Source organism: Ctenopharyngodon idella, chromosome 11, assembly GCF_019924925.1.
Source record: "Ctenopharyngodon idella isolate HZGC_01 chromosome 11, HZGC01, whole genome shotgun sequence".
NCBI classification, from domain to species: Eukaryota; Metazoa; Chordata; class Actinopteri; order Cypriniformes; family Xenocyprididae; genus Ctenopharyngodon; species Ctenopharyngodon idella.
In genome coordinates, this window is record NC_067230.1 from 1,740,748 (window position 1) to 1,760,701 (window position 19,954).

The window sequence follows — 19,954 nt, forward strand, 5'->3', positions numbered from 1 at the left end:
TCCAGCCCTCCCTCAGGGACATCATTCTCTCTACCATTGATCATCACATAGTCTTCTCAGTCAAATCAACCATGTCGCCTGAAGCCATCCAGGAGAAACAGCCCTGAGCAGTGAACAGCAGCACAGGGACTGCTACTTGCTGCTTATGCAGTTTGCTTCTTGGCCAGACACTTACTGACCCTATGTCATATTCATTAGCAGGAAAATCAAATTTCAGCAAAGTTTCGAACTTGAGGAAGGTGAAGCACGCATTATTGTGCGTTTAAAACAAAATTACACCTTTTAAGTGTTTCAGCTGGAAGACAGGATGCTTGTAAATGCCTAACAAGGTCTATAAAAAGTGCGCATCAACAGAGAACAAGAGCAAATGGGATGCAAACTTCCCCTGAATGACAATCCAAGGTCTCATCACAGCAAACATTAATTTAAGAGCATCTTCCCACAAAAAACACGGAAGAAAAGACAGCACATCATCAAGCCAAGTACCCCATTCATGACCCGATTTCTTGATGTCATTATGACAGTTTAGCAAGTTAAATAAGCTACAAACTGGATTACAAGTGAGACCGCTTTAGGTGCATATGACAGAGAAATATGAATTCATAAATATTTATGCTTTTCAAGTGATTTTTCAAAACCTGAATAGAACCGATTAAGACATCAGCATATTAAATTAGTCTTCTACACAAGATATAATGGGCTTTCCATAGAAAAACAATGTTGGGAGATGGCATTAGAAAAACACAAAGATGAGTGAGTGGCACATGCACACTATAAGGATGTGGAGATGCATTTTAAAAAGTGGTCTGACATTTATAGTAAATGTTATTTGTAACAACAAATAGACACAGACAGATGTATCTGTCACAACTATGTTAAGATACACAGTGTTGCATATATTTCATTTATTGATCTATGATTGATTTATACAGTACCAAAAAACAAAACAACAATGAATTAAATTTAGGAAAACTTTGCTACGCAATTAAATTAAGGCTTTCCCGGCAAGAAAAAAATATTTGTTTCAACAGCCTGCACCATCAATCATTGTTTCTTTGACAAAGTCCCTAATTTAACACAGAAAAAGGAAATATCTGTACATTATTTTTTTAATTTGGTCATTTTGTGTCAAATCAACCAAATTTCAGAAACTTTCAGTTTTCGAACTTTGAAAATGGGTGAAATTCAACCATTTGTAAATGGAGGTACATTGAGATCCCCATATCTCTGGTTTTAGAACCACAATTAAAAAAGGATACTGAGAAATCTTTATTACTCCCTAAGAGTCAGGCATGAAAACGTTGTCCCATTTTTGAACTGTCACTATTGGCATATAATGCAACAAGGATTGCTAAAGTCATCAGATTTTACCTTACCAATATCTGTGCAAAAATAAAATAATGATGCTGCCATCATTGTAAAGTCATCCCACAACCCCAGACACCCAATACTTCTTCATTTATGTATTTCTTTCACCAGAAAATTAAAACTTCTGGTTGAGCTGACACACAATACTCTTAATATATTACAATATATTATGTTCTGTTATATTTTATTTAAACAGGTTTTACCAAAACAATATGAGCGATAAAATATGCATTCTTACAACTAATCTACAAACAAAACATCATGAAGAGTTTTGACTTTATACATGCAGTGCTCGCATTTATTTAAATTATTGCTTTTGATATTTAAGGCTGTATTTATATATTTCCCTAAATTTAAGACCTCTTAAATGAAAATTAAGACTTATGACATAACATTTAAGCAGGGGTGTAAAATATTTGAGTTTAAGTAATTTTACTTGATTACTATACTTACATATTATTTTGAACCATTTACTCAAGGTCACATTAATCTGAATACTTGTACTTCTACTTAATTACATTTCCGTACCTACTCCTTACAATTTTATTTTGACCTGGAAAGTACTTGTTACATTTTTGAAGTGGTGTTTTAAGGTTTCACTTTTTTTTTTTTTAACATCAAAATCCATTGGTCAGTAGTAACTGTCCACTACATTGCGAATGACAATAAATTCAGCAAGTTTTGATATTTAAAAAGTCATATTTTGATGGCCACTATTGAATGTTTATTTATTATGTGTTATAAATCTAAAAAAAAATTAGCATTTATAAAATGTTAAATTTTACTTTGCACTGAGAAAATGATTAAGTGCTTCAACAAGAAACTCCTCTCTCAATTTTATGCTAGGTTACTTCTATTTTTTTAATACTTAATTACAATTTAAAGCTGTACTTTTTTACATTTACTTATAAGTGATGTTTTTGGCCAGATATTTGGACTTTTAATTGAGTAAAATTTTAAAAACTCAGTATCCATAATTTCACTTAAGTATAATTTTCAAGTTCTTTTTACACCTCTGCATTTAAGATATTTAAGACATTTGGTGATCTTAAATTTGATAAAACTGAATTTAGGACACCAGGGTCCCTGTTATAGGATTATAATTATAATAATATAAACATTAATTTCAGATATCATGATGTATGCAATTTACATCCTTTAGGGCTCGTTCACACAGAACGCGTCTTTGCGTCTAAAAACGCAGCACTCAGGAATGGTTTTTAAAAAAGCGCAGCACAGAACGCGAGGGTCTCGAGATGCGCTTTTGAGATGTGATGCAATAATGGCAATAATGAACAAATAAAACAGCTGCCACGCCAACTTGCTACTGTAAACAGAAGCTTGGAAAGCTTGCCCCACCTCCAAGTTCTTCTGATTGGTCCACTGTTTTGGTACTGACATTGAAGAGCGGCGCTGCGTGTAAAAGTTGAAATTCTTTTAACATGACACAGCGTCTTAAAAACGAGGCGCTCATGCACGAGGCACTGCAAAAGACGCGAGACGTGAGCATAACGGTCATGCACGTCCGTCTAGTGCGTGTTTACATAGAAAAACAATGGAAAAGTAGCGCACTGGAATAGAAAAACGCGTTCTGTGTGAACGGCCCCTTATGGTCGTATGAGGAGAAATCGGGCAAAACTCACCTTAACGGTTTGGTCCAGGGATGCGGTGGCAACACGGGCTTGTGGTCCCATCAGGCCACAGTGTATGTCGGTGATGGGGAGGGAGTGGCGGGAAAGAATGTGACGAGGCTCTGGTGTGCGGGACGAATCCATTTGAACAACACTGAAACATAATACACAATCTTTCATTAACTCACCATTATGAAGTCTTTATTATAAATGACACGCTCAGGACAACAATAATTAATTATAAGTGTCATCAATCCTATCACAAATTATGTGTGTGATGAGTTAATTAAAAATTGATAAATGTGAAATATTAAAATATGATATACTGGGTGTAAGTGTACTAATAAGATTGATATTCAAACACATCAATGACCTCACAAGCTTGTTGTGTGACCTTGCAAGTACTTGTTTATAACAACTCTCTACAATACAAGTAAATCACTCACATATGTAACTAAATTTCACACTAGGCGACAAAAAAAAGTTTAATTAGCCAATGGCTAGTAAATTGTACGATTTCACTCGCTTGTGATTGAGTAAGAGGCAGAAAATAAGTTTAAAGCACATGTAATTTCATTGCCCACTGAGCTTTATGCACAGTCGCTTGGCTAAGAGCACCCTCTGTCGCTTTAGAGATAGGCTTACACATGCCATGTAACGAGAACTGACGCGCTAGATCTAAATACAGGGCTCAACAATAAGGACTGCCCAACGGCCAAGAATTGATGGAACTGCCACTGTCCAGATCGGGCCAGATGTTTATCATTTGCATGTGTTTTTAAGCCTTACCAATTTAAACATTCAAGTGCCTAATTTAACTTTAACTTAATTTGGTACCTGGCCAGAAAGCCACGTCTGACTGCACACAAATACTGAATTGAGTTCTCGTTCAAGTCTTCTTGATCCAACCTGAAAGATACTGTTTTTTTTGTCATGAATCGAGCGTTTAGAAACAAAATTTATGAGACAGTTGTTGTCAGATTTCATTGGTAATTTCAAATACGAAATTTAATCGAAAGCTTGGCAAACAGCTTTGGAGAGAATTTGATGTTTCCCCATTCAAAGAGATCGGAGCTGCACTTGCATGCCCGAGAGGCGTTTCAAAGATGGCCACCGAGTGAAATGACTTGTCTTAAAGGGACTTTGGTTTACTATAAAAAAAACCCACACATATGGACCTGGTTATGTGATGAAAATGACAAAATAAATTAGTTTAGAAATGATGCACAATGTTAAAAGCGTTTTGAGGTCATAGCATGGTACTGTGCAAGCAACCACGTAAAAAAAATAAGTCCTTATTAATTGATAATCTGCTTTTGTAATCATAATTTTGCGTGAAAAGGGGAAAAAAAAGTGTTGCTGTTTTTGCTGCCTCTAGTGTTAATTTCAGCTGTAAACTGCAATGATTTATATGTACGTATTTTGAGCATGTTTTTCTAATAAGCCTATGTTATTTTTTTCAATACTGATTTAGCTCCTACCTGGTCAAATGATTAGCTTAAAGAAAAAGATGATTGATTGAATAAAAGAAATGGAGAGAAGAGATAAGATCCAGATGGAAACACAAGGACAGATAAAGTGATATGAGACAGAATTGAACCCCATTCTGTCAGCACCACTGCATGACGCAGCACCGCTGGGTAAACTCAGGGGCCGACCTGTCTTAAACAACATCTGTGATACACATCTGAGTTTTTATGTGTGAGAGAGTGTGGATAATTTCTGATCTGTACTGAATTTAACATTTGCATTAATTGAGTTTCATATTCCAGAGTGAGCGTTAATGTCTCTCCTTCTATCCACAGCTCACTTCTGCTGTTTTCATGCAAATTTTAATAGTAGTCTAAAGCTCAAAGTATACTTCGCACACTGTCCGCGTGATGTAATTTTTGTCAGTTGTCCTCATCAGGAGGGCCTGCGGACGTCCGTGCACACCGTCCTCGTGCAGCCCAATTTTTATTAAAGGTGACCTATTATGCAAAATTCACTTTTACATGGTGTTTGAACATAAATGTGTCTCGGTAGTGTGACGTCACAAATGCTTAGGCCCCACCCACGACTGCTGACAGACTCTGCCCTATTAGCATAGACCCCACCCTGAGTGAGCTGTACACAGTCCACCATGTTTTTCTCCTCGCCAGAGCATTTAACAGCAGCATTCAAGTAAGAAATTCATCCTTATTAAAGCTACTAAGTTATTCGGTCAAGAGCAGTGAGTGATTTTCTGTGCTTATTTTGTTGTTTGATTCATATTAACAGCTTGTATAGCAGTAGGTATTGTATATTACGCTGCTTTCACTTTAATATACAGATCTAATATACACATGCGATTTATTTACTTGCCGTTTACGTTCACAGACATAATGACTGTTTATGTGAACTTTGTGTGTATTTGAAATAACCTTGTGTGTATTTGACAGTTTAAAGCAATAAGACGTGAAAGAGAACTTAGTTTAATACCCACAGGACGCGCCATCTAAAAGCCAGCTTTCTGTGCGCGCGCTTCAGATGCGTGCGCTCAGAAAACCATATGTCAGAAGTTTAGACTGATATGTCTTTAAACGCATTCAGATAATAAACTTTCACGATGATGAAGAACTGGAATGTCACGTGAGCATGACGGAAACCAAACAGATCTTTTATTAGTTTTTGGCAGAGTATCTGACACACAAGCTGTAGGCTCCGCCCTCTTCTGGAAAGCGGGGTGGGGAGCAGCAGCTAATTTGCATTTAAAGATACATGCACGAAAACAGCATGTTTTTCCTTCCACTCAAGAATGGGCATTTACAACATGACGATACATAAATTATCTGTGGGGTATTTTGAGCTGCAACTTCACAAACACATGTCCACCTCAGACTTATATTACATCTTGTAAAAATAATAGTATAATAGTAGTGTAATAGGGCATAATAGTAGTGCTGGGCGGTTTGACCAAAAATCTGCATCATGGTTTTTTTTAAGATTCTGGCGGTTTCACGGTATGTCACGTTTATTTGCACTGGACCTTTATTTTGGCATATTTTACTGTCAGGAGCACAGGGAATATATTATATAAACACTGTAAGGACAAATCAAATTTTATTTAAAAATGTAATCAAATCAGTACATAAAACTAACAATTTAGTTTAAAATGTAATCAAATAATTTAATTATTTGATTAAACTAATAATATTAATAAGTAGGCTACATTTTTACTGTGTAATTTCTGTCATTTCAAAGAAGACCTCTGAGATTGTGTTTTAATAAACAGTGTTATTATTATTATTATTATTATTATTATTATTATCATCTCTATTAATTAAAGTATACTCAATTGTACAATAGTATATTTCTGTTATTTCAAGTTATACCGAACTTTTAATTTGACAGGGCAGGGCTCGACAATAAGGACTGCCCGATGGCCCGGGGCCAGTGTGAACGACGCTCGGGACAGTTGATGGAACTGTCACTTGCCCGATCGGGCCAGTGCTGTAGTGTGTGCGATATATATCGTCTATGATATCGTAATTGTTGATTTAACGATCTGAAATGATCGAGTATGTCCCTCACTTTACAAAAACCAAACAAAAACACACCCCTTGAGTGCACGCATACACTACGTGACGTAGGTTAGACTAGTGCGCGTGCATATTTAGAGTGTACGCTTTCACTGCATGATTTAGTCTATTAAAATGCATTTAGAAAGCCCCTAGAATTAAAGATAAGGGGCAAAAATGCCCCTGTATGTCTTTTATATTTATATCATTTAATATAGTTAACCAATATTACACAGAGCGCCGTTTTTCTCCAAATATCAGCATGATTTCAAATGTGATATTGATTTTATACAACGTATAGTTTAATGAACAAGAACTTAATATCAAGTGGCTTACATTTTAGACAACAAATCGCCTTTTTCACTCTATTTCGCCAACGAAAGTCTGCAGCATTGTTTTGCGTCACTGAGCAACACTTCCTGAATGAATCGATTGAATTTCAATGACTCGCTCATTAAAAGTGATTCGCTGCCACCTACTGGCGGGCTTAATTTCATATTTAAAGTGTTTTGATTTTTTAAATAATTTCAAATAACAGTGTTTAACGTTTTGAATTTTTCAACATTGCAAAACATTATTTATGCATCTGTAACTGTTCTTGACTGATTAACTAATAATGTTTAATCTATAGTTATATAGTTATACATTAGATTACAATTTCTGTACCTGGAAATCTTGTTTAAACCTATATGAAAAACTTGAAAAGCACTGTTTATTTAATTTATATGTTTGTTCTGTTGTATTTATTTGTGCTATTACTCATAATTTGATTATTTGTTACTATTTTATTACTTACTGTTTATTTGTCTAACAAAATTTAAAATTTAAGTGAGTTAATCTAGTAGCTTTTGGTGTCATGACCCTATTTATTAAGGTTAAATGTAACAAAGACAACGAAAACAATAACTAGGCTTATTTTATAGGCCCATTTTCTTTTCTTTTACTTTATTAATTTTTTGTTGTGGGGCCAATGAAAATTTTGGTGGGGCAAGTAAAAATTTAAACCACTGGCCCGATCGGGCCAGTAGAAAAAATCCTTAGCGTTGAGCCCTGCAGGGTGGTGAAGAACTTTGACTTCCTGTGTATATGATATGACAAATGTCGATAGTTTTATCGAATTTAATGGTGAAATGTTCATAAAGTGACTCTAAGAGCAGCTCTGCAGATGAAGTTCATGTATAGTGAGTGAGACAGCAGACAGTGAAATCATAGCGAGCGTCATGCGTGCTTCAGTATGTGTAGTAGTAGACGAAAATGCAGTGCTCATTCATACAGACTTCAGATTTCAATAGCAGTCTTTTTTAGCTTTAATATTCACAGACACTAGTCCGTATCAATATCTGATTCATTGTAAAACCCTACTTTTGATTTATTTATCCAAAAATTGCCAAATTCCGTGACGTTCCACTTTATACAGTAAATTCTATTTGTGACTGGATTCCGTGATTTTATCCATGTTTTCTCCATCCTGGAAATCATATGGCTCTACATGGTATTTGCAGTATTAAAGAGAGTTGGTTTTGTGGGCTATTTATTGTAGTGTTATAAAGTTGTTTCCATCAGTGTAAGAAGGGTGTGCAGTTAACAGAAGTCTCTATACTCTCTATACACTCTACATAGCGCTTCATGGCCATTAAATAGAGACGGCAGCTGTTTCATCTACGCACCGGTATGGCGGTTTTTGAAAAAAACATATCGGTCTCGAAATTGAAACCGGTATACCATATGAACCGGTATACCACCCAGCACTACATAATAGGTCCCCCCTTTAAAGAACAAAGAGTTCTTTAAATTTCTAACAAAAATAATCTGGGTTAATATACATCAACACTCCCAGTTTAAAAAAAAAAAATGTCTAATGACCTAATGTCAAAAGAGCTCACCCTTGACCCTGGTCTCTACATGTACTGTTTTACCAGAGAAAAAATATATGTATAAATCATAATGGCCATCGTGACTTAAGCAAGCAATACAGCACTAGCCTCGAGTACCTTATTGCTTTTATAAAACGGTTACCACACAATAGAAATATTAAAGGCAAAAATATGTATCAATGCAACTTTCATGAAGTAAACTTTCAATAAAAGCCTTCCTTCCGCTGGAAAAAATAGTCCCTGACCGTGAACAGAAGTTACATTATTACGCCATTAGATGGTGGCAAAGACTGTCTTTATGAGTGTGTCAGTCAGTAGCAAAGACTTTTACATTGAAAAGACTGAATTGTTGTGAACACGGAACAAGACGCAACTGATAAATGCTTTGACTAGCGCTGTCAGTCACAGGAAAACCCCTTAACTGTTAAAAGGTCAAGATAATACATCAGACATTTAAACATTTTTTATTATGAACATAGGACTGACCTGAAGGAAAATGCTAAATCTGAATGCAGGTAATCGTTCACTCTATCTCTTTCCCACAATACTCTTCTACATAATACAGTAAGCTTCAATGAACAATATAAATTGAGAACATACAGTTTACATTGCTAAGAGTGGTTGCTAAGGGTGTTGTGTAGTGATACACAGAACCGTTGGGTGAGCAGTCATAGCCTTGTTTTATCGTGAATAAAACACAGCTATTGACCAATCAGAATCAAGGACATGAGCTAACCATTTTATAAAGGATAATATGTCACAATTAATATGTTACAATTATAACATCATAATGGGCATTATGACACCATAAAGAACCTTGTGAGATGGTAAAGAGTAATGATCAGTTTTTATAATGCATTTTTATATTTGTTAGAAATACATACATTTAATTTTTTTTCTTTAAAAATTTAACAAGCTAGAAATTATATTTATAATGTAACTATGTTTTTATAATCAAGAGTTCATAAAGACACAAACTCAGTTATCCGTTTGAAACAGTCTGACAAATCCCTTTGCTAAATGATCTCACTGAATCAGTTCAGTTACTGAATCAACTCTCTGACTCGCTTTCTAAACTGAACTTTTTCTAAAAAAAAAAATATGTATATTGTGATATTTTGTGTAGAAGATATAGTTATCAACATTTTTTTAAGAAAATCATATGATATGATTACATAGCCTATATGCTCTGTATAGCATATATTGTACGTAAGCAAAATAAGCAAAAACATGATAATGAGAACAAAGATGTAAGATGCTCTGTGACTTTGGGTCGACATAACTTGTAAAAACTGAAAAAAACAGGAAAAAGGTGTGACCACTGCAATCACTTTAAGCTCTCTCACATCTGTCGGTGAGCCCGTGTCCCCCATCACACTTTAGATTCCCCTCGTTCTTCACAGCGCTTCATTCTTCATGCTGCGCTGCACTTGCCGTTGTTCGCTCAGCAGCAAGGTCACAGACAACACAAATGGCACGATTCAACTTACAGCAGAAACCTGAGTGCAGAACAGGGGCGACGTTTACGGGCAAACACAATTAAGCTGGTGACAACACGGTCTTAAGGAATCAATAAGAGCCTTGACCAGTGTTGCTAAGAAAAAACATGAATGCCTCCGGCAAACAACAAAACGTGATCCAAATGAAGTCATGCAGTTCCAGAGATGCATGCGCCAGCTGAATAACCGCCATTGAGTGGGAGAAGCTCTTTCCAGGTAATAGGGTCAATGATATTTAAAGGTGGGGTAAGCGATATTTCAAAAACGCTGTTGGACATTGTTGATATTTGAAATCAACTCAAACAAACACCTCCCTCTCTTCATTGATCAGCTTCCAAAACCAACCCTCCAATCCTAACCACCCTGCTCCGAGTCGGTGTAAAACCCCACTCGCTGGCATGTGAGGTGAGTGCACTAACAATGACGCTAGCGGCCGTTAGTGCGCCTCTTGAGATAGGTTTATCTGCACAACTCTCACTAGCTGGCCACTGTTACACATGCAATGCAAGAGTGGGTGTCTGTTTATCACAGCTGCTGTGCAACAAAATAATGTTTCACAAAAAATAAAGCGCAGATGATGGAACAAACGAAGGAATCACAAAAAAATGAACGTACAGTACACAATAGTAAATACCAACAAGATTTTGTTGTTAGTCGCCAACAACACAGCAGCTCCAGACAATCAATGACACGCAAACCCAGCGTTACTCGCATGTGAAGTGGAATCAAAGCAGCCTCCAGTTTTCAGGCCTTCCCGCTTAGCTCTCTCCAGCGCTGGAAAGCTTGTCTAATATTAACGCGGGTCCTAAGGCTCTTGCCCAGTCATAAACCTTTATTCCAGTGATATTCCTTTTGTATTGTGTCTCATCAGTCTTTCTTAAAATCTCCCTCTTGCTCGTTCTCCCTCCTCGACCGTCATACTAATGCTGATTGGCTACACGTTTGTTGTTGTGTCGGTCCAAACAGCGTTTTTGAAATATCGCTTTAAGAGTGTGAGTGTCCACAATAAAGAAAAAGAAAACACGTGTCCCAGGTTCTTATAAGTGTCCTATTTGTATTTGTGTTTTTCATATTTTGATAAAGATTTATATCATTTTCAAGACATGTTTTAAATGTAATGTCATGTGGTGTAGTTAAAAAGTAATAACACATCGTAATCATTATTTTTTAAAGATTCAAAATTATCATTACATTTTTGCATAGTCCAGTATTAATTTTAGTATTATTATTATTATTATTATATTATTATAATATTACTATTTTGGATTAGCTTTTATTTTTATATTTTCAGTTTTCATTCTAATTTTAGTTTTTTTTTTTCTTTTTGTTATATGCTTTTGTCATTTTTATTAGTTATTTTGGGGTTTTTATATTTCTGTTTAGCTTTATTTTTATTTAAGTTTTAATTTTTATTTTGTTTAGGTTTGTCATCTGATAACTGACTGGAAACTGTAATAGTTTTATTGGTAACACTTTACAATATACAATAAAAGGTCTCAATTGTTAACATTAGTTAATGCATTAACTAACATGAACAATGAGAAATATATTCTCACAGCATTTATTAACCTTTCTTAATGTTAGTTAAAAAATGTTCATGTTTGTACACAGTGCATTAATAGAACTTTTAACCTTAAAAAGTATTAGTAAATCCTGAGATAAACATGAACTAAGATTAATAAACACTATAGAAGTATTGTTCATTTTTAGTTCATGTTAACTAATGTAATTTACCAATGTTAACTAAGGAAACCTTATTTCCCGTTTACGTTACCGTTTTAGTTCACAATAACATCACTGAATGGCATTTTACAACCTGAACTAACCTTGCTGTGTCATAAAATTGTCAAATTATCTGATTAAAAGACACAAGTTTAAATGATAAAAGATTATGCCAAACTACTTAAATTCTTGAAAAGAAAATCATATCAAGTCTCTTTTAATAAGAGGCTTTTTCTTCATTATGATATCAGGACAGTTGTACCACACTGCATTTTTGAGTTTATACCCCTTTAAAATAAGAGAATTTTAATTGAAAATATGCTCATCACAGAAAAGGTATATTCAGGTCACTGTGCATATGGATTGCATATTTACTGTATGTTGGAATAAATCAGTATTTAGTTGTTCAAAAACGTTCGAAGCATTTGTGGGCACTAAAATGCCATGTAGATAAGCAGCTCACTAGGCGAAACAAAGCGCGGTGAACTCACGTCTGTATGTGATTTTTGAAGTCGAGACCTCTCAGCAGCATGTGAGGGTCAGGGAATGTTGATTATCGTGATGGCTGAGAGGTTATTCTGTCGAGCGATACAGAATAATAGATGCGCGTCATCTCCTTTCAAAACTCGGAGACAGATGCTGAATTATTCATCCTGGTTTGATGGCTGTGCGGGTCTCTCCTGCCTTCTTCTTTCATATATTGAAGCCCATGGGCCTAGTTTACCTTAGCTAATGCCATCAAACAAACATGGCGTGCTCTGGACTTTCATTTAGGATTCCTATGTGTCTCTCACTGAGAGAAAATCGCTGGTCTTCTCCTTCAACCTTCAGTTCAAAACCAGCAGTTACGTCAGTAAAAAAAAAAAAACAGCAGAAAGCCTAAAGATGCAAGTCTTCAAAAACATCACAAGTTTGGGAATCCCTCATAATTAATAATGCCCAGAGAGCTTTGAGGTGAATGTCTTTGCTTATCAATCTCACCTCTACGGCTTCAAAAGTATGTTTTTTTCAGATCGATAACAAAAACAGCACAGCATAATAGAGATGGACATATCCGCTGAACACAGACAGCTTGGAAGATGAACTGCCACAACATATCTGACAGAAGTGAAAATAAACACCTGAGGTTATAGGAAGGAGAGTTGCAGGTTTTGGCTGTTTGAAAGTCAATTTTCACATGTTTTATATCATAATTACTCTGGTTGAGATGTTCTTAAAGCCATTTTGAAACAAAGTGGAGCTGTATGGTTGTTTATCTAGATTTCTATCACCATCTGCTCCTGTTGTAATACATTGAAAACACTCATGATGCCATCTACTGGCCATAAAGTGGAAGTAACCCTGAGATACTGAGGATATATCCGGGTAAAGAAAGACTGAACATCATATTTAAAAATCAAAAAAAGTGAAAATGGCTAGTTTATTCATTTTATTTATTTATTTATTTTGCATTGTGATATTTTTGTTTCTGTAAGACGAACTGGTAACACTTTACAATAGGTTTCATTTGTTAAAATTAGTTATTGTATTAACTAACATGAACTAGCCATGAGCAATACATTTGTTACTGTATTTGTTAATTTTTGTTAACGTTAGTTAATAAAAATACAGCATTGTTTGTTCATGTTAGTTCACAGTGCATTAACTAATGTTAACAAATACAACTCTTGATTTTAATAATGTATTAGTAAATGTTGATATTAACATTAACAAAGATTAATAAATGCTGTATAAGTGCAGTTCATTATTAGTTCATGTTAAATAATGTAGTTAACTAATGTTAACTAACAAACCTTATTGTAAAGTGTTACCAACAAATTTGTTGTACTGTCTTTAAGTCATGTTATTAATATTTATAAAACAGAAATGTAAATTATTAATAAATATATATATATTTTTTAAAAAATCATTGTGTCTGGACAAGATTGTGTCTGATTTTCATATATTAAAGTCCAGACTATAACCAACCCCAATATTAAAACATACAAAAAACACATTATAACAACCAGTTTTCGACTTCACTAATTCATTTTCGTTGCTCCTGCAGTATGACCATTTTTTAAGTAAAAATATCAATTTTCTAAAAGAATATGAGGTCATGAAAATCGCATGCATAATTACAAAAGAATTAGTTTTTTTATTTTATAAATATTAAAGATGGAATATAGCATGTCACACTGCAGGACAGAATTAATTTAAAAATTGAAATTTAAAGTATGACTAGCCATTAAATAAACCAGCAGAGTAAATACAGCTTAGCTGAAATCATTCATCTCACTCATTTCATTATCTGATTAACAGTAGTGAATGGGAAGCCATGGCTCATGTACTATCAGTGCTAAATTTTACAGACTAACCTGACCCGACTTACTAACTGAATTACATTCAAATCACACACACACACACACACACACACACACACACACACACACACACACACACGTTGAGTTTTCATGTTTTATGGGGACACTCTATAAACATTTTTTTTTTTTACTGTATATTGTACTATATACTGTATATTTTACTGTATACAATCTGTATATTCTATCCCCTAACCATAAAACTTTCTGCATTTTTAAATTTTCAAAAAACATTGTGATTTATAAGCTGTGTGAAGAAAATAATGTGAACATCCATTATCATATAATTTGTATAGGCTACAGAAAAAAAAAAAAAAAACACACACACACACACAAAAAAAACATTGCAATTATCATTGTCAATTTATAAGTTAACTTATAAATGACAGCTCTCCTGTCCAATGTTGAAAGAAATAAGTAGTAAGTGCAGTTGTGTGCGCTCTGTAAACATGATGGTTATTCTAGACTAGTTCTAGACTAAATGTGAGTGTATATTTACTCATTTACTACTTTTCCTGCATCCTATTCTGTATTCCAGAATGGCAGCACAGCTGAAATGTTTGCTTGTTTGAACTACGCCCTCTACTGTACAGATGTGAATTTACATTTCCCTCAGCCTGAGGCCTATTAATTTAACATTTGGCATGAAAGGGCCTTTACATTTGCCAAAAATATAACGTTTTTGTTGTTATTTTTGTTGTAATAGAACTTTAGTTTTGTTCTTTTGTTGTTCCTGTTGTGGCAAATTCGATGTCTCTGTGTCCCTTCAGTTCTGGTCTTGAAGAAAAACCTCACAGAGTCGAAGTTCCAGGTCTCAGAGGTATTTAACTTTATTGTCAAGCAACAAAGTGAGATGCCAGCTGTTCATCTGAATCTCTCTAGCCAGGGCACAGTTTTTATACATTTTTCTTATCTGTTACAGTGTGAGATCCACCCCTACAGTTATTTTCCATGATCTCATTTACAGGTGCTCTCCTCCCTTTCTCTTCTTGGAGTCTCCCAAGTACTCCCCAACATTTTTACCAGTCACTTCACCAATTAAACTGCAGGTGTTGCTTATGTAAGAGGTAATATTCTTAGTAAGGGTGGTCGACTGCCAACTACTGTACATCTTTTGACTTAATCTCTCATGGGCCTTCTGCCAATTGATGGTCAACCCTTTTCCCATGGGCCAAATGAAACATTGTATCAAACCAGTCAATACTCCTCGGAGGCAAGAAGCCTTCACATGACACACTTAACAATGGTCTTATTCATTTCACAGCCACTTGTTGTCTGGTGGAAAATTACCAACAAAATATGCTTAGTGGCCAAGTTAACTTCTCAGACACATCTGACCCTTATAGTCACATAGGCCAAGAGGCCTCAAAACACTTCTAGCTTTTATAGTAAGCAAACTAATTCTACAATTGTTTTCTATAGGATGGATAAAATACTCCATCATTCCCAGATAATAAAAAATAATGCAAAAGTAACATAACACATTACTTTCCATAAAAAGTAATACAATTAATTTTTTAGGGAGTAACGCAATATTGTAATGCATTACTTTTAAAAGTAACTTTCCCCAACACTCATATATATATATATATATATATATATATATATTATACACACACACACACACACACAGGTGCTGGTCATATAATTAGAATATCATCAAAAAGTTGATTTATTTCACTAATTCCATTCAAAAAGTGAAACTTGTATATTATATTCATTCATTACACACAGAATGATATATTTCATATGTTTATTTCTTTTAATTTTGATGATTATAACTGACAACTAAGGAAAATCCCAAATTCAGTATCTCAGAAAATTAGAATATTGTGAAAAGGTTCAATATTGAAGACACCTGGTGCCACACTCTAATCAGCTAATTAACTCAAAACACCTGCAAAGGCCTTTAAATGGTCTCTCAGTCTAGTTCTGTAGGCTACACAATCATGGGGAAGACTGCTGACTTGACAGTTGTCCAAAAGATGACCATTGACACCTTGCACAAGGAGGGCAAGACACAAAAGGTCATTGCAAATGAGGCTGGCTGTTCACAGAGCTCTGTGTCCAAGCACATTAATAGAGAGGCAAAGGGAAGGAAAAGATGTGGTAGAAAAAAGTGTACAAGCAATAGGGATAACCGCACCCTGGAGAGGATTGTGAAACAAAACCCATTCAAAAATGTGGGGGAGCTTCACAAAGAGTGGACTGCAGCTGGAGTCAGTGCTTCAAGAACCACTACGCACAGACGTATGCAAGACATGGGTTTCAGCTGTCGCATTCCATGTGTCAAGCCACTCTTGAACAACAGACAGTGTCAGAAGCGTCTCGCCTGGGCTAAAGACAAAAAGGACTGGACTGCTGCTGAGTGGTCCAAAGTTATGTTCTCTGATGAAAGTAAATTTTGCATTTCCTTTGGAAATCAGGGTCCCAGAGTCTGGAGGAAGAGAGGAGAGGCACACAATCCACGTTGCTTGAGGTCCAATGTAAAGTTTCCACAGTCAGTGATGGTTTGGGGTGCCATGTCATCTGTTGGTGTTGGTCCACTGTGTTTTCTGAGGTCCAAGGTCAACGCAGCCATATACCAGGAAGTTTTAGAGCACTTCATGCTTCCTGCTGCTGACCAACTTTATGGAGATGCAGATTTCATTTTCCAACAGGACTTGGCACCTGCACACAGTGCCAAAGCTACCAGTACCTGGTTTAAGGACCATGGTATCCCTGTTCTTAATTGGCCAGCAAACTCGCCTGACCTTAACCGCATAGAAAATCTATGGGGTATTGTGAAGAGGAAGATGCGATATGCCAGACCCAACAATGCAGAAGAGCTGAAGGCCACTATCAGAGCAACCTGGGCTCTTATAACACCTGAGCAGTGCCACAGACTGATCGACTCCATGCCACGCCGCATTGCTGCAGTAATTCAGGCAAAAGGAGCCCCAACTAAGTATTGAGTGCTGTACATGCTCATACTTTTCAGTTGGCCAAGATTTCTAAAAATCCTTTCTTTGTATTGGTCTTAAGTAATATTCTAATTTTCTGAGATACTGAATTTGGGATTTTCCTTAGTTGTCAGTTATAATCATCAAAATTAAAAGAAATAAACATTTGAAATATATCAGTCTGTGTGTAATGAATGAATATAATATACAAGCTTCACTTTTTGAATGGAATTAGTGAAATAAATCGACTTTTTGATGATATTCTAATTATGTGACCAGCACCTGTATATGTATGTATATATATATATATATATATATATATATATATATATATATATATATATATATATATAATTAGAGATCGACCGATATATCGATTTACCGATATTTCCCCCGATATTTAAGCATTTTACCATAATCGGATATCGGTTTTGTAATATCGGATTTACCGATAAACACCACCATCTTGTGGGTGTTTTGAGAATTGCGCACAGGCTCGCCATTACAGCGCATCTGAAGGGAGACGAGACAACGGCGTGCACAGGTAAAGTATACTTACCTGCTTTGCTGTAATTAGTAAACTTTATTTAACATAACAGCCATTAATGCACAAATTGGATGTGTTACATAAATGCCTGAAATGTAGCTAGTTTATGCAGCTTATCTCTAAGAAATAGAGACAAGCTCACGGAGTCACGTAAGATAATCCGTCAAATCTTGTCCAGGTGATGGTTTAGTGTGTTACCCTACTGTCAGTCGACCACAGTAACCATCTGTACATGTGTATGTCTATATGTTTGTATATGATGTATTGAAGGATCTAAGGGTTTTCAATAAAAAACAACCCATGCATTTTATTTAAATTTATTTTAGCATTGTATTATTTTCTTTGTTTTTATATTAATTTCATAATCATTTATAATCATTAGTCATTTATGTAGTTGGCATTTGATTTATCATTTATTTAACTTATTATTATTATTTGATTTACATTTATCATTTAATCATTTTATTATTATTAATTTGTCATTTTATGTTTTTATGTTTTATATTACTTATTGCCCTGCTCTTGCAATGCTTGCTATTGTTGTTTAATCTTATGATTGTGTGTTTTGAAGGGATGTTTGTCTTCATGAGCAGGAGATAAGAGGATGTCTCCATTTCAAGGTTTTTAACGTCACATGACGATGTTGTGAAGCAGTAATTTTCCATTGTTTTTCCCTTGGTATAATAACATTTGTTATTATATTGAATTGAATTGAATTGTACTGGTCAGACAAAGTCAGAACATTGAGACATCCAGATGAAGCCAGAGTATTTAGTAGTAACATTGAGTAGTAGCTTTGAAACATACGCAACTAAGATTATTCAATAAACTCTGCTCTTTTTATTATCATCACTTCGTCTCCTGCTTCTGTTCTTCCCTGGCTTTCTCACTCAACTCTCAGGCTGATAGAAGACATATCTTCTGACAAGGATTCAACGTCTGGGGCTGAATATGATATTTCTGACGTGAAGATCCATCCGAACTAACATTTTGGCATGATCTACGAGTATGTAAGCATATTATTGGTCTGCTGGTTTCCAGCTGTTCACAAATGTTGTATCGTGTTATATTGTTTAATTTAAGTTTAAAGGCACACTATGTAACTTTTGGCACTCTAGTGGTTAAAAAACAAAACTGCATGCATTTTGCTGAAGAACATTTTTTTGGTTGTGCTTCGGCTCTGCGTGACTGTGCGGATGAATATGAATAACTAAAAAAGAGAGAGAGAAAGATTATCCTACTGCTCATAAAACATTCACTACTAGTCTTAAGAGATAGTTTAGACCAGTTTAGATGGAAAGGATCTCAAGCTGACTAGCTGAAGACATTACTGTAGCTATACCTATTAATAGACACGGTACTTTGAAAAAAAAAAAAAAAAAATTCAGCACAGCACTACAACAACCCATAATGAAATGGCCATTCGCAATAGATAATGCTATACAATGAACTCTGTTAGAGAGCTACATATGGCAATTAATCTGTTCAATACAATTCCTTAATCATCTGTTGAGTAATAAAAACGCAACCAAATTTTACAACATTTCAAATCCCTCAGTTCTCGCCATCTCCAATAAGCCATATCAGTGTTGGTTCTTGTTTTATAACGAGATGTGTCACGTTCTCTTTTGGCCAGCACTCTCCAATGTTCGGTGATTTTTTAAAATGTGTGCAGGGCTCCAGACTAACATTTGAGAGCAGTGGTGCTGGTGACATTAAGTTCTACAGAAGTTGGTGCTGTTTTTTTTTTGTTTTTTTTTAAATCATAAAAGGTAATTTAATCATATTACTATTGTTTTGCATTAATAAGTGCAATTACTAATAATATTACATGTTTATTCATTGGAAATTTGACAGTAAAGCTCTGAGCTTGAATTGATATGCATATAAAATTAACTTATTAAAAGTAACGTGCAAAAACATTTTTATAGGAAAAAATGTAAATATTCTACTCTTAAATGTACCATACTGAACTGACTGACAGCTTCAGTGATTATAAAAGGAGCACTCTTTACTTGCTTTGTGTAATTCAGTCACAGTTTGAAGAAGTTTTTGTTTTTCATGAGACTTTTCCTACTTTTCCATATATTAGGGAGTCAATAAGTGCTTCTCTGCCACCAAAAGTTTGTTTGCCTAGAAGTGTTATTTTTCTTTCATCTTTAAACTTTCAGTTTTACAAATCATCACATTAAAAATAACATTAAATCTGGATAATATTTAGAGCTTTTAAGTGCTGGAAAAAGTGTGAAGCACTTTAAAAAGTCCTTGCAAAGTGCATGAATTTCACTCTCAAAAGTTTGCATGAACCATGAAATTAATAATGTAAAAGCATTTGAGTACTTCTGCCACAATACCATAGTTTCAGTAAGCATTACTACATTAAATCCATGTAGATTTGTGGACTGGGAAGCCTTAACTTGTTCGTGGCACAGTGTTTCTCCTGGTTTCCACGTCAGCGCTATTTCATCTGAT

At 35.1% G+C, this 19,954-nt stretch overlaps 1 protein-coding gene across 1 annotated transcript in view; it reads right to left on the reverse strand.

Annotated features, from left to right (window-relative positions):
- The window catches only part of wdr18 (WD repeat domain 18), a 91,361-nt gene that overhangs the window by 68,540 nt on the left and 2,867 nt on the right, over positions 1–19,954 (reverse strand). Inside the window, exon 4 of the mRNA XM_051912966.1 lies at positions 3,012–3,153. Coding sequence (XP_051768926.1) covers positions 3,012–3,153 — 142 coding nt within the window. The remainder of the gene's footprint in view (positions 1–3,011; positions 3,154–19,954) is intronic.